This window comes from Pundamilia nyererei, unplaced genomic scaffold (assembly GCF_000239375.1).
Source record: "Pundamilia nyererei isolate P.nyererei 1_Seehausen unplaced genomic scaffold, PunNye1.0 scaffold00084, whole genome shotgun sequence".
Classification (NCBI taxonomy): Eukaryota; Metazoa; Chordata; class Actinopteri; order Cichliformes; family Cichlidae; genus Pundamilia; species Pundamilia nyererei.
In genome coordinates this window covers 1,114,978-1,130,284 of record NW_005187485.1, presented here as the reverse complement: position 1 = coordinate 1,130,284, position 15,307 = coordinate 1,114,978, and the positions used below count along the sequence as shown (strand labels likewise).

The window sequence follows — 15,307 nt, the reverse complement described above, 5'->3', positions numbered from 1 at the left end:
TTTAGATTACAAATTTGTGTAAGACATAAAACAAATGTTTATAAAACATCTCATATATGCCAGTGTTCACCTAAATCTAACTACTGCAATCCAGAGGCTGATCAATAATATCAAATTTCCCACAACTATCAAAAACAGATGCTTATGTAAATGTTTATTGGTCAGTTTTTAGTCTATATATGAATAGTAAATTGTGGTGGAGGAGTGGTTGAAACCCATAACATTAAGTGTTACAGGGTCAGTTTTACTCACCTACTATGTCTTCTCAATGTCTCAATCAATACTGTCATTTAATCAATAACGGTGAAAAAAGAAATCTCCTCATGAAAAGTTGTTAATGTTAATTCTGGAATGCAAATCTAAAAGAACCTGCTTTCCCCCAAAACAATATATACAGTAGTAAATCTAGACAGGACCTCACTGCATGCATTACTGCCATTCTTGGGCCTACAGCGACAGCCCAAGCCTATTAGCTGTTCCGTTACTATAGCAACTTGTACTAAATCCCCAGAAGAGAAGACAGGAAGGGGTCCGAGGGCAAAAGTGGGTCATTTGGTTGATAACCAACACATGTCTTGCCTCAGTGTCTCAGTCAACTAATACACCAATCCATGGAGGAAAAAGATGTCTTGTAAGGATGGTGTGGCTCTACGAAAAATGCTTTTTAATAAAGCACACCTAATAAAGGATGTTAAATTGTAAACTGCTGAAAAACATAGTTATAAGAGAGAGAGCCAAAATAATGTTTCACAACATGGGAATATTGTATTGCAGTATTAATATAGACACTGAAAAGGGTCGACCCTTATAATTATGATTATATTTCTAGTGTGTCTGTTGAGTGAGGCGGGGGTCCCTAAGTTCTCAATGTACTTATAAATTGGTGTGAAAACAGTTCGTAGCATTTGTATCTGGAGGCCTGGAGTATCTTCGACACAGTGTTAATAATTAAACAGTGTAGAAAACAGCAGCTTACCTTGGTTTTATCAATAGAGAATCTACAATTCATGAAGTTAATATCTGCAGGCCCCCTCATTTAAAAGTTTCCACTGCACAAGGGGGATAGGTGGTCAGTCCAAATATAAATAATGGTAGCTGTTTACTTTAGACCAGTCACCTGTCCTCCTCCTGACTGCCTTTCTGATTATAGTATGTCTGATACATCTTTGGACTTTTGTAGTGTTGTTAGACTATGTAAGTTTATGTCTATACATAAATTTATGATCAAATACACCAAGCTGTATTCTGCACAGCTCCTGCGAGAGAGTGGTGGAAAAACTCAATGTGGAGCTGCTGCCTTTTGGCTGTGAGCTTTCCAGTATAAATCTATTGACAGCGGTTAACAGAGGTGCTATCAGTCCAATACAGGCTGGCAGCGTCCCCCAGTGGTGTTTTACAAAACAGTGTGGAGTAACTGCTGGAAAGCAAAGTGGAAAGGCCTGTTCTTTGGTCGGGATGGAATGGGGCGGGGGCTATTTGGCCAATCAGTAGCTCTGAGTTTACTCATTGGCTAGAGGGGAACTGTCAGTCAAATCTCCCAAAGACTGTTTTTCCTGCGATTTCAACAGTACAGCCTCAGAGTTTGAGGGGAGCAGATCCCCGTCGACAACGCCCAGTGTCTTTACAGCACTGAAAACAGTAAAAAAGTATTCTCAAATAATACTAAGTAACACTTTCTGTATTAGAATTTCTACTATACAATATCATGCAAAATTAAATATTAAAAATAGCATCAAACGTTTAAAATAATGCAAAATCAAGCGATTCAGTATATTATTTCCATCAGGAATTTACATTCATTGCAACTGCTTTATAAACCCACCGCTGTATCATTTTAAAGTGGATGGTATTTTTCTCTTAAATGTATTGAACTTTATGTAACATCAATTGGAAATACGTGGGAGTACTCTAAAATTAAATAAAACTAAAGTGCACCAAGATCCCTGGTTCGATCCCGGGAGGAGACACAATACATTTATTTATTTATTTATTTATTTATTTATTTATTTATTTATTGTATTCTCGGACTGTCTTTTTGTTTCCAATAAAATAAAACAAAATTTGTGAAATACATTATAGGAAGTGCGCATGCCCTGCCATACCCTGCTGACGCCCATGGGTGGCAGGGCTGTTCCGGACCGCTGGACTGGGACGGTCGAGCGGACTGCTCCCTGATTGGTCGCTGCTGTGCGCGTCCCCGTCGTCTCCTCCCGGTTTTCCTGGCATGACCTTTTCCCTTGGCAACCACTTCCTCCGAGCATCAACGGCCATCTTTAATTTTAACTCATTCATGAAAAGTTGTTTCGCTCATTTACTCACATCGACCGACACATTTGAGCTCAAAGCAGCGTCACCGGCGCTTTGTGCATGTTGTTTCCAGCGACAAGCACAGAGCAGAGCCGAGCGGCACCGCAGCAGGCTATCCTCGGAGATTAAGTAAACACCGAGAGCGTACGTGCATATTGTTCATTACAGCATCTAATGCATCACCGAGGCACGCTTCTGTTCACTCATGTTTCGGGCTGCTGTCTGCTAAATCTGCTCGTAACCAGGCTGTGAGTGAACGACGCTCACGGCGATACTAACATGTTGCTTTTTTTGGACTGAAGGAGCACAATCACCCGACAGAAACAGCAGGTGGAGCGCTGTAACAAGTGTGCCGATCATTGTATGAAGGGCACAGCAGAGTAGTCGCCACTGCCATGTTCTGCTGGAAAAAAAAATCCCAGCAGCAGGGAGATAAAAGTGAATGTTCCTGACTCCACCGTGTTTAGTTTGGGTTTTTTTTTAGCACAAAAAGAAAAGAAATGAACTCCCTGTTCTTGTGATTGCCCTGGCCTTCATTCATTCGCTTATTCTCTATCGTGGCAGAATGAGAAAGAAGCAGACTGCCAAACAGAGGAAGACTGAGGAGACTACAGTTGTCCAGGAGTTTGTGGTTGAAAAAATAATTCGCCGCAGAATCTCGAATGGGAGAGTGGAGTACTTCCTGAAGTGGAAGGGCTTCACTGAGTGAGTGGGATGTTGCAGAACCAGTCATTTGAACGGTTTGATTGTGTAACCCGTTTATCCACCGTAGTAAAAATTGCCTTTCCCTCCTCCTGTTAACTCTAACCGCAGTGCAGAAAACACGTGGGAACCCGAGGACAACCTGGACTGTCCTGAACTCATAGAGGAGTTCTTGAGAAACGCCCACTTCACCGAGGAGAATGAAGAAGAGCAACCCGAGCAAGGGTTTGTTCCCAAAGAGGAAATGGCAGAGGAAGAGACAGAAATTGTGAGTATGTGAGGAATTTTGGAGTTTCTGGATCGTCTGTATGTCTGTCTGTTTCCATGTTATTTACAGAACTTCTGCAGCTAAATCTGCCAAAAGGGAGAACAACAACGAAAAATATAGAAGTATAGGGAACACAATAGAAGTATGGTAGCATTTTCCCTTTAGTTGTAGACTGAGGTTGGAATGGAGTCAACTGACTCCTTGTCAGAAATTGTTTTAAGGCTCAATCTGAAACTAAATGTCGTGTTAAAGAGGTTAGTTTTACAAAAGCTCCTGAAAATGAAACCAGTTAAATTTCCCCTTTTTTCTGCAATGGGTGTGTACAGTGAGGGAGAAAAAATGAAATGGCTCGACTTAGCAACCTTCTTATCATGTCTAGTAAATCTGTGCTGCAACTTTGAACTTTGCCTTTTCTTATTTTGTTCTTTTAGTCCTGCGTGCAGGAGGCTCAGGCTGTGAAGACGGACAACAGCGTCCTTCAGCCCGATGATGAGCAGACAAACTCCCCCAGTGACCTCAGTACTTATCTCGAGCCCGAATGCATCATCGGCTCAACGGACAGAAAGGGAGAGCTCATGTTCCTAGTCAAATGGTGACTGCTTCCTCTTTACTCTGTCCTTGAATAATAAATGCCAGCACTTGAGTAAACGTGGAAAATGTTAATATTTAAAGCCAGAGTCAGACAGCAAAGTGTGTGGGGGGGGGACTCGATGTTTTTGTTGCTGTTGCTTTGTGGGAAACTGCAGTTTTCCAACATTTTATATATGCATGATCATTTACTTGAGAAGAGAAGTTGGACGTTGACACTGACCACCTCAAACCTTATTAGTAACAGATTGGAGAGAGCAGATGGGCTTTGGGTTTATCATTACACACAACCATTAAGCTATAGACTCGGTGGGCTCTTAACTATGCGTACCTGGACTATTAAGTCCAGCTCTGCAAAGATCTACCTTTATGAGGCTCCGAGTGATCGGCTTAGATCGTTTTGCTTTTTTTTTTTCTCTTCTGATTTACATACACAAATGTTAGTGTCCAGGAGTCCAGCAGAGCCGCAACACTACCTACGATTGTAGTTACTTTATGAAAGAGGAGCTATATTGAATTACATCAGATTGTAAAGTTTGTAAACACAGTTTGTAAAACGGTTGGCTGAAGTCTTTTAAAACGCTCAATGAGTTTTGTTAGGTTGGAGAACTTGGAATTTTTTGAGTGTGAAAGATGTGCTCATGTTTAGGGCTGGAAGTTTAGAGGTCTACGGAAAGCAAACACTTGCACACAATTCCACAAATTATTGACCTTACCCAAATGTCCGCGTCATTCAAAGAAGCACGGCATTGATATGATGATAAGACGCCAGAGTCCTATATTGCTTCCCTTAAGCAAACAAGTCATTTTTTTTACTTCTCCTCCACAAGAGCATAGCCAGTCAGAAAATGTTAAATTCCCTTTGTTTGTCTCAGTCTGTCCCTTGCATCCCATTCTGTCATTCTTGTAATCTTCTCTTCTTGTAATCTTCTTTCCTGCTGTTTGGGAGCTCAGTCTCCATCATCCTTTGCCCAGTGTATCAACTATCCCTCCTCTGCACATGTCCTACCTATTTCAGCTTTGCCTGGTACACTGTCATATGCTTTCTGTAGATCCTCAAAGACAGAGTGCAACTCCTTCTCTGTACTTCTCCATTAACACTTTAAGCAAACTAGCACAAACATTGTGTCTCTAGCGCTCTTTCTCAGTATGAAGTCATACTGCTGCTCACTGATCATCACCTCTCCTCTTAACTGAGCTTTGGCAGCTCTGTCCCGTGTTTTCATGGCTTTATCCCTCTGTAGTTACTTCAGCTAGGCACGCATCATCCTTGTTCTTGAAAATCAGTGATGATATGCTTTTTTACATTTGTTGATCTGTCAGCAAGACACTGTGAGAAATTACTGGCTAAATTTAACAGAATTGGTGGAACAATGGAGCATGAGCTAAAGGAAGCTAAAGCTAAAATCTAGTGCCCCTTTTATGTAGAGTCCCCTTACCCTTTACTTCTCCATTAAAAAAAACTGTCAGAAATATTTGTTTCTGTTAAGACATTTTACATCCATTAAAAACGAGAGGCGGTTTCAGTCTTTTTCCTTCTGCTGCGCGTATCCCCACAGGAAAAACTCGGATGACGTTGCCCTGCTGCCGGCCCGTGAAGCGAGCGCCAGATGTCCCCAGGTGGTCATCGACTTCTACGAGCAGAAGCTGACCTGGCACTGTGGAGACGACGAGCAGTAAAAATGTGTGTGGGTTGTGTGCAGAGGAGAACTAATAAACAGCTGTGCTCTCATCTGAAGCTTAACTTTAGCCTCCATCAAATGTCCTCCTTCAGCTGGCATCAGAAGCACTTCGAGCTCTGGCAGGTGTGACATCCTCGGCGGTGGTGGATTTTAAGTGCTGTCTGCCCCGTGGTGCTCAAAAAAGGTCACTGTGACTTTGCAGACACTCTGATGGAGGCTCAAGCTAACCTTTATGTAGAGCGGCTGATCTGAGGTCAGACTAACCCGTTGCAGCTTTTTTCCTGTGTCATCATGTAGCGGACTCGATCACTGTGGTTGTGTTTTGTTTTGAAGATATTGTTCTATGAGTAATTTAGTATTTATAGTCCTGTTTAGATGCCAGTATCTTACACTGGAAGGGCCCTGCGGTTGTTTAGTGTGTGCTTTACATCCTGTACGGCAACACGCTACTGCCAGAGCCAGCAAACTACTGTTCAAGTCCATGCCTTCAGCCTATGTAGCTTTTGGTTAGAGCTGAAGATTGTAGCCCTGTTGTTGGAATGCCTCTTGTTTGAACTTGTATTGTGTGAGGTTGTGAAGTGTTAATGGACACAGCTTTTACTGTATCTCTTTATGACCCTTGTGGTTGATGTTAAATAATATATATTTTAAAAAAAATGTTGCCCATCAAAAATTCCCTTGTTTTTTTTAATCAGCTGCTGTAAATGAGCAGTTTTCTCCTGTTTATTGAATTAGAACGTTTCAGATTATTTAAATATTTGGTGCTTTGATCCAAAAAGTGAAGCCCTGTAGAATTTTTCAGAATAAGAGCGCCTCGAGGCAACTGTTGTCGTGATTTGGCACTGTATAAATAAAATTGAGTTGAATTAGAAGGTCATGAATTTTCTTAAGTAAATCTAATGAGATTTACACTTATCAAAATGAACTCTTGTGCACCGTAAATGCGTAAGACGATTGTTAAATGTAGCACTTTAGATCTGAGACTGTGCAGTTTACACAGGGCATTCATTGACTGTAATTATACAGTTCTGTGTACTTTATATCTGTATCCTGGTGGCATTGTTCTGACTCGACATATCTCCCATGACTGCTATGGGACACTCAGCTGAACCTCAAACCTCCTAAAAACACATCTGCTACAGAACTACTGTAACTGTTGACCATGGATCTGTGAAGTCTGTGAATAAATGAAACCTTTTTTGACACTTTTTGCATCTTGATTCACTCTGATTATATTTCTCACATTATGTGGTCCAATTACTCCTAAAATAAATGATCAATTCCAAATTATAAAAAAAAAACAACAACATTAATATGAGATGATTCATTTGACATTACATTTCTGGCACTAAATGGGCTACACAGAGTTGGGTCCAGAAACACAAGCTTTGTGATTTTCTTTTTTCCTCTGTGCACCACCACAGTGGATTTTAAAGCTAACAGTTAAGATGTGCTTAAAGTGCAGACCTTTAATCTTAATTCAAGGGTTTTACTGTAAAAAATGCAGCTCTTTGCAGTGATTTTTTTTAGACAGTGCTTCATTTTCAGAGGCGGAAATCAATTGGACAAACTTACAACATTTTAAAAGTAAAAACCTTTGTAGTCAATAAATGCCTAAAGTTTAGAACCCATCGACACCACCACGTACTTTTTTTCCATGCTTCAGAGGCTCTGCTAGCCCTGTGCTGCGGTCACTGTCTGGTGCTGCTTGTGGGTTTTTCTGGATTCAGTTTTGTTTTTAGTAACTGGAAGGCACGCTGTTAGGCGGAGATCAGGTGACTGACGTGGTTGATGAAGAATATCCCCGTTTTTGCTTTCAGGAATGGCTGAGTTGCTTTTGTGGTGTCCTTCGGGTCATTATCTGTTTGCACTGTGAAGTGATTAGGTTTGTGGCATTTGAGTGAAAAGTATAGTGCTGTACACTTCTATCAATAAACACTAGTGACCCTTTACCATTGGCAACCATACATGCCCATGCTATAACATTACCTCCACATATTTTACAGATGATGTGGTATACTTAGGATAATGATTTGTTTCCATGCTTCTCTCTTCTCATTATTCTGGCACAAGTTAATCTTGAGTTTATCTGTCCAAAGATACTTTTTCTAGAACTGTGCAGGTTCTTTTAGGTATTTTCTTATCTGACCTTCTTGTTTTTGAGTATAACCAGTGGTTTCCACCGTGCTGTAAACTCTCTGTATTTACATTCATGAAGGTGTTTCTAAACTCTGGACCCTGTCAATGATATGCTTACCTCTTCTTGACTTGGTTAGATGCTGTAAAGTTGTTTTTCCTTAATAATGGAAACGATTCTGTCATCATGTATTTTAGTTTTATGTTCTTCTGTTTTTTTCTTTGTTTTTTTTTGGTTGTGCAGTACTGTGAGTAAACAGAAAAGATGGGAGAGAGTGGAAGGAGTTAGACACAGAAAATGTTCTGGCATGGACTTAAAAACAGGCCTCTGCAGTACCCTTGGGTACTTGGCTACCAGCATCCACTTCAATTGTCTCCTGTGATCTTTCAGGCATCTCATTGTTTTTAAGAACAGATCAGATTGTTGATTTGGCCTCTCTTAAATTTTTTGCTGTCTCTATGAGAGGATTATTTTTCATTTTCAGCCTAATGACGGCCTTCCTCACTTAGATTGGCATCTCATTAGACCTTATATTTAAAATCTAAACCATTTTCACCATTTTAAATTAACGCCAGATCTTTTGTCTACTTCATTTGTCACAAAATAACAAATGAACAGGCCTCACCTGGCCACAAAACTGCTAGCAGTTACCTTTGAGCCTCTTAAAATGGAAGACTGTGTATAAAAATGGCTGTAATTTATAAACAGTTAATACTAAACTTTTTGTTAAACTTTTGTGAATTAAAGCCAAAAGTCTCCACTTCAATCACATCTTGATTGTGTCGTGTAAAATCCACTGTGATGGTGTAAAAAAAAAAAACCTACAGCAGTTGTCTCTTTTTCTAACAAAGTATGGATTTCCTGTAACTTTAGCTGCTTTGATCTGGTTGTGCTGACACATGTTCTCTAACAATGCTTCCGATTTAGGAATGCTCGTTTTGCTGAGTTGACAGTTAGAGGGAGGTGCTTATATCAGTCTTGTGACTTTATTTTGAAACCTTTGCTCCATAACCTGTAAAGGTGGAAATAAAAGACACAAATGCAGTGCTAAGGACCACTATTATCTATCTGACTTACGGTTATTGAGATTGAATCTTTTAGATCATGAGAAAAGAAACTGACAGCACGGAGAATCAGGTAGGTCTGAATTAGTGTTGTGAATGTGACAGAGTTTCTTAATTGTCAAGAAGAAAGATCTTTTAGGAGTCACGTGTTTTCCTTAAACTGTGGCACAACTTTGAAAATAACCGTGTTTGTACTAAGCATGAAACCATTCTCTGTTGGATTTTCCTATCCTGGTTCGTGTGATGTTAGTCATTCTACTTCCTCTATCTGCCAATATAATCCTTCCCTTTTTCACAACACAGTGCATTCCATTCAGTCTTTCAGTCTCTGTCCTGCCTTCTCCATGCAGCAGGTCATCAGTGTCTGGGTACGGGACCCACGGATGCAAAAGAATGACTTCTGGCATGCCTACATAGACTATGAAATTTGTTTACATGTAAGTAAAATGCTTAAGACAGTTGGTCGAATCGTTATTCTTTCATTTAGGGCATTTTTACTGTGATATGTGTGTGACACTGGGGTGTCCTGTTTTAGACCGACAGTGTGTGCTTCACCAAGAAGATCTCACAAGTGAGAAGGAGATACAGTGAGTTTGTATGGCTCAGGCGAAAACTGCAGGCAAATTCGATGCTAATGTAAGTTCATCCACTGAGATTTGAATTTAAAGTTTACTTACTCATAGTTAAAGTAGTGTGCTCAGTTGTTCCTGACATTTTGTTCTTGTTGTTGATTTTCCAGGGTACATGTACCAGGGCTGCCCCCTAAAAACCCTTTCTTCAGTCTTAATAACGCTCAGCAGATCACTGATCGAATGAAAGGGCTCCAGAAATTTTTGGAACAGTACGTGAGAACCCAAAGATCAATGCATTTATGAACTTTGACCTAGTCAAACAAAAACTGGAGTACAAACACGGGACCACATGACTGACTCTTTCTAAAGGTAATACCGGGCGAAGTTTTAAAGTGTTTATTTTTCCCAAATTTTTTTCAGAGTCCTTCAGAACCCTCTGCTGCTGTCCGACAGCTGCCTTCACCTTTTCCTACAGTCACAGCTTAGCGTGCCTATGATAGAGGCCTGCGCTGCTGGAAGGACGCACTACTCTGTGGTTCAGGCTGTGCAACGCTGCGGCCTCCGGAGATTCCACTCAGAAGAGGATCTGCACAATAACCTCAAAATTTCCTGTGACTCTGACTCAGATAGGTAAAAAAAAAGATCTGATCTCACCGCATGAGTAAAACTGAAAGTCTTTAGAAGTCAGTTTCACTCTACCTAATTCACTAAATTGTCTTTTTTTTTTTTCCAGCTCCGAGGGTAGGGATCCAGAACACAAGATTAAAGATTTGGAAGCTTCTTCTCTTGATCCCATTGAAACAAGCCAGGAGGAAGAGCTGAGCTGCTTATCTCGTTCTACATGAAAGCATCATCTTCATACTGCTGACAGACTGTGGGAGTCTCTGCACCCATACAATGTTTTGGATGAGCGAAGGAAAAAGCTATTACCGTAAACCTGTTACTGCACTTAACATGTCTCGTCTTAATTATTTCATTTATTTAAAAAAAATGTCACAGCTTCTTTTGTTCTTGATGAGACGTTTTAGTTTGAAATTTGCACAGTAAATAATAATAAAAAATTACCTCTTGTATATTACATATCTATTATCTATCTACATTTATATCTATCTACATATCTACCTGCACGTTCTCAGATTGTCTGAATAAATACAAAGTTGTACCAACAATTTGCCTGAAGATGGCAGTGTTGTAACAGCAATGCGTTTGTATAATCTTTGCTTCATAAACATTGCTTGAATTTTGGTCATTGAGACTGAAACTGGTCAGATATGAGTGCAGTGAAAGCCTTTTGTTCTCCTCTCTGTGCTTCACTCCCAATCAAGGGAAGGGTGTGGAAAGCTTGTCATCTGGTGGCCACCGCAGTGCTTAGCAGTATGACATGTGTAATAGGGTCTCTGCAGAGTTTTTAGACAACCCCCTTGTCAGGTGTGTGGCTGGTAGGAGGTCCTGTGGGATCCCAATGGACTTGCTCCTGTCTGAGAGGGCTATCGGGTAGACAGGCTACATTGCTCCCTGCTGAACAAAATGCCAGCTGCACTGACAAGACACCCTTTCTACCTGTCTCCTTTGCTTTTGTTAGTCTGAGCTCACCTACTGCAGTCACATCTCAGCGTGTCTGTTCGTGTGTGTTTAGTAAACACACACGCCTGCTCTCACAGTGAACACCACCGTGCTTTTTTTTTTTATTGCAGATGTAATAACGAGTAAAGGGAGTGGACAAACTGACATATCTGCAAAACTCATTAGATGAAGTGTTTTGCTTACTTTGGTTTTTTCCTCTGCAGCAGCTGGGTGAGATTTATTGTGAATTCAGAGGGTGGAAGAGATAGTAGGCTTATGTTAGAAAGAACAGAGCAGTGACGTCATCTTAAACACACTGAGATGAACAGCCGCCGACCGAGCTGCCACGGGAAGGTGGGACACATTTCTGAAAGATGCGCATCCAGTAGATATGTATTCATTTGCATCTACTATAGTGAAATATATGTATGTGCAACCATTACCAATGCTTGACGTGTAGTCAGCAGTATTTTGCACCTTCGGACAAAGGTGTAGGTGTTCAAGTGCAAACATATGAATGTTTTTCACTATTTCCACTTAATAAATTTTGAAGAATGTTTGTCTTGTCTTCCTGCAAATAGCTTGCAAAGAAGCTATTTAAACAGGAACTGTTCAGTCTAATGATATCTGACTTTCCAATATTGTTGCGTGTCACCCTGACAGACTTTTAAGAAGCCTATGTAAAATGCTACACTGTATCATGTCAGTGTTTGAAGGAATTCTTGAAGTTAAAGATGCAACATTTTGGGTATTGTGTGGGTATTTTAAAAATAAACTTCAGTCACTCAGAATTAAATTACTTTGTCTGTTAAAAAAAGAAAAGAAAAGCTGTCATGTAAATTTTAATTAATTAAAACATTTTAGACTCATCAGTTTCATAATATTAATGAAACCAACGAAGGATGTATCACAGCCCTTGAGATGCTAGTGTAAGAGATGCCAAAAATGTAAAAGGGAAGAAGTAATCTTGGGGAGCTTTGGAGTTGCAGGTTGCACAATGAACTAAGTTCCCTTTGCAGAGCTTTGTGACTGCAAACTCCTTTTTGTCACTAGCAGTCTTGTGGATTGAAATGTTTCCATTTGCTAGTTTCAATTTGACCCGTCCTGCAGTATTGACCCATCATTTGATGGTTCAGTACTCCGATCCACTGGCCGTTAACCTTGAGCCTACCCTGCCGCTGCAGTTCTGCTACCATGACAACAAGGAGACATTTAAACCCATCAGATCAATTGCTAGCGGCTTCCTGCTCCATGTTGTGTGACCCCCAGTGTGGTCAGCTGGAGTGAAAACAGCGGGACAATAAATGAAGAAGAAATAGAAGATGAAATTTCACTCTCCCTGGGCAAATACCCTCACTGTGCGTAATCTAATTAGTATGCTTATTGTTTGACACATAAAGTAGTCGAAGACCAAATAAATGAAAATGGCCCCTCTGGGAGAGACCCATCTGCCTCAGACCAAGTCAGCATGTCTTTCTGCCACAACAGCTCAAATAAACCACATCTAATGTCTATGATCACATGCTTGACTTGCTATTACATCTGATTTGTAATTAACACCGCATCAGAATAAGCAAAAGTAAACATTTTATCTTTTGGAATTAACCAAACTGTCAAACATGTGACAATATGAAATCCCAATCAGGGTATGTCTACAAAGCCAAAAACAAATGGAAGAAATGAGGGAGATATGCTCCAGTGGAGGCAAATTACAGATAAATCAGAGCCTGCTCATGCATTTTAAGTGCCACATTATACAGAATCCATTAGTAGCAATAGGAGCTCAGCACCATTTGAGATATTAAATCTCTGTGACTGCAACTCCGTTGAACCAGGATGAGTCGATATCAGAGAAAGCCAGCTGCACTGCCAGTGGACAGGGGCTGATGCCTAAACAAAACGATACCATGAATATACATTATTGGTGATATGACAACAGCACACGCAGGCGATACGGCGTGTTTTTCCACTATAGGCAGATCTTGGAGCTGGGGATTTACTGAAGCGTTAATAAGAAACTGAACATTTTTCAAGGTCTCTTACATTTCATGGCAGTACTGAGTGCTGATTTACTGTGGGCCACAAAGCTTCCACAACCTGACAGCCAAAACAGGATTTTTACATCTGTCCTTGCAGCTGTGTGTGCCTCTGTCCTTCTATGTGTGTGTGTGTGTGTCTGTGCATGTGCACATTCAAAAGCCAAACCTACCCTCAGTTTGACCAAAAAGCAAAAACAAAAAGGAAAAAAAAAATCTTCAGGGTTGAAACATTTTTCTGTGTCACTCAAATGTCACAGATGAAAATGAGATGACACAAGCCATCCATCAAATTCTGCAGCCTTACCTTTTCTGAGTTCTGTATAGCTAAACCTGCTATTTCCCCTGCAAATGGTGTCGCCTGTTGATGTGTAGATGTAGCAATTACAGGGAACCGACGTGATCACTGTACCAAGGCATGCACCAGCTTCCCATCCCCTAGAATCAGAGCTGATCAGCATGAAACTAGCTCCTCTGCCTTGAGCGCATCGGCTTGAGGGAGGGAAAAAAAGATGAGATCATTGCTGGGTAATTTCCTCAAATAATATGGTGTGTAAAATTAGATGTGTTTCCTTTGGTTTGTGCATCTTAAAAACAGATGTATGACAAGGAGGGACTTTGTCTTAAAAGAGCAAATGTGTTTGATCATATATAATCACAAATGTTCATTAATCAATGAAATAATCCCTTCGTTTTATAGAAAGGAACATATGCCTGCAGGTTGTACAAACAGGGGTCTTTACTCTTTTGGCATCTATTGTTTTTTTAATGTTAGCATAGCATGAGAATATAGCGCTTTTTGAGAACCTCAAAGCGCTGTACAATTGCACTATTCATTCACTCTCACATTCACACACTGGTGGAAGGGCATTGTTCCCCTGGTGGGGCCTTCCTGTGTGGAGTTTGCATGTTCTCCCTGCGCCTACATAGGTGTCCTCCCTCGGTGCAAAAACATGCATCTTAGATTAACTGCTAAATCTAAATTTGATAACATTTTTTATAAAGTATGCATGAATCCATATTAAAATAAAGTGCTTTGACTGAGTTTTCTAAATTGTTAACTTTGACTTAGAATTAGGTAAAAAAAAAATGAATAGATGATAATTTAGTAGGTAACTCCTTAAATTGAAATGACAAGAAACTAAATATTTTTAGTCTTTTTTTTTTCTTTCTTTTTTTATTACAGTTCATAGTCGTGTAAACTTGTGATCATTTCATTGGCATAGGAACAGGTTGTTTTGTACTGTTTCCCATACAAACAGCCTCCAAAGCCACCAGCTGCAGGTTTGCTGTGTTATTGGAAGTACAAATTCTTTAAACTGCAAAAAATATAGAAGCCGCCATTGCGTGCAATAGGTCGGCAGCCTTATGAAATTTCCCCTTGTGGGACTAATAAAGGTATATCAAATCAAATCAAATCAAATCAAAAGTCCTTGTGTAATGATTGTTAGTACATAGGTTGACCAATAGCTCAACCGATAGATGAAGACAGAAAGAGAGGGAGATGTGTAGTACATTTTTGCATGCCTTCGCATCTTGGCACAGGGGAACAGAGCCTTTTGTGTGTCACAAGATCATGTGTAAATAGCAAACCCTCCAGACGAAATGTCTTGTTAGGGATGAGGTATGAGTAGAGGGGGAGCTCTTTGGTCAGACCCATTTCAGGGAACAGAGAAACTGCCAGTGGTGGCAGTGAGAAGACGACATAGGGTGGAGAAAGAAGGGGGAAAAACGGAGGGGTAGAGGGCACCATCTCTCGGGGCCTCTGAGCTTCACTGGCAGTGTGTGTAAATCAGCAGGCAGCTCACGGCTGCAATGAGGTAGAAAATAAAAAAAACATAAAAATGTCCAAGTGAAATAAGAGGCAAGGAGAAATCTTTTATGATGAGCCTAAATTCTCCTTACTCTGCAGTAGATCCACTGACCGGCTCAGCTTGTCTTCTTCAGACACCGTCCATCATCCCAATATCTGCATATAGCCACAAATTACTCAAATTACCCCACCTGCTACTCATGTAATACATATGTAATGAGTATCCTAAATTTGAATGATTATTATTCATGGTACCCTTAATAGACCTATGTCAAATTCATTAATATGCACGTAAAATGATATGGACTGTCACACCAGGAAGTCTGAAGTTGTGCAGACGTGGTTAACACACATAAAGTCTTACTTAAAAGTTACCAACACTCTGGATGTTAAATATACACCGCCACTGGAGCGTGGATGCTTGTTCTTGACCTTTGGGAGCAGTATATGCAAACAATGTAATGACCAGTGTTGGGTAAGTTACTTTAAAATAGTAACTTAGTTACATTACTAGTTACTTCTCTCAAAAGTAACTCAGTTACTTCAAGTTACTCGTTACTTTCAAAGTAACTAGT

General features: G+C 40.3%; 2 protein-coding genes across 3 annotated transcripts; both read left to right on the top strand.

Annotated features, from left to right (window-relative positions):
* The first annotated feature begins 2,193 nt into the window (after positions 1 to 2,193).
* On the top strand, positions 2,194 to 6,230 carry cbx3b (chromobox homolog 3b). Of its 2 annotated transcripts, none has more exons than XM_005738477.2 (5): positions 2,194 to 2,451; positions 2,872 to 3,012; positions 3,121 to 3,277; positions 3,709 to 3,869; positions 5,425 to 6,230. In XM_005738477.2, exons 2-5 carry the CDS (start codon positions 2,873 to 2,875, stop codon positions 5,543 to 5,545), a joined length of 579 nt encoding a protein of 192 aa, XP_005738534.1. In that variant the 5' UTR covers positions 2,194 to 2,451; position 2,872; the 3' UTR covers positions 5,546 to 6,230. The 2 variants fall into 2 exon arrangements, with proteins under 2 accessions (XP_005738534.1, XP_005738533.1); XM_005738476.1 differs by lacking the exon at positions 2,194 to 2,451 and adding an exon at positions 2,461 to 2,555.
* A 2,836-nt stretch (positions 6,231 to 9,066) lies between these two features.
* On the top strand, positions 9,067 to 11,674 carry snx10b (sorting nexin 10b). Its single transcript, XM_005738475.1, has 5 exons — positions 9,067 to 9,185; positions 9,284 to 9,384; positions 9,488 to 9,589; positions 9,741 to 9,950; positions 10,054 to 11,674. Exons 1-5 carry the CDS (start codon positions 9,093 to 9,095, stop codon positions 10,163 to 10,165), a joined length of 618 nt encoding a protein of 205 aa, XP_005738532.1. The 5' UTR covers positions 9,067 to 9,092; the 3' UTR covers positions 10,166 to 11,674.
* Positions 11,675 to 15,307: the final 3,633 nt, after the last annotated feature.

Excerpts from the sequence above, each read along its gene's own strand:
- snx10b (XM_005738475.1), top strand. The coding sequence starts at position 9,093 with ATGCAGCAGGTCATCAGTGTCTGGGTACGGGACCCACGGATGCAAAAG. Across the intron at positions 9,590-9,740 it reads CTCCAGAAATTTTTGGAACA|AGTCCTTCAGAACCCTCTGC; the intron begins GTACGTGAGAAC and ends AATTTTTTTCAG. Across the intron at positions 9,951-10,053 it reads TGTGACTCTGACTCAGATAG|CTCCGAGGGTAGGGATCCAG; the intron begins GTAAAAAAAAAG and ends TTTTTTTTCCAG.
- cbx3b (XM_005738476.1), top strand. The coding sequence starts at position 2,482 with ATGCATCACCGAGGCACGCTTCTGTTCACTCATGTTTCGGGCTGCTGT. Across the intron at positions 3,013-3,120 it reads AAGTGGAAGGGCTTCACTGA|TGCAGAAAACACGTGGGAAC; the intron begins GTGAGTGGGATG and ends CTCTAACCGCAG. Across the intron at positions 3,278-3,708 it reads CAGAGGAAGAGACAGAAATT|TCCTGCGTGCAGGAGGCTCA; the intron begins GTGAGTATGTGA and ends TTGTTCTTTTAG.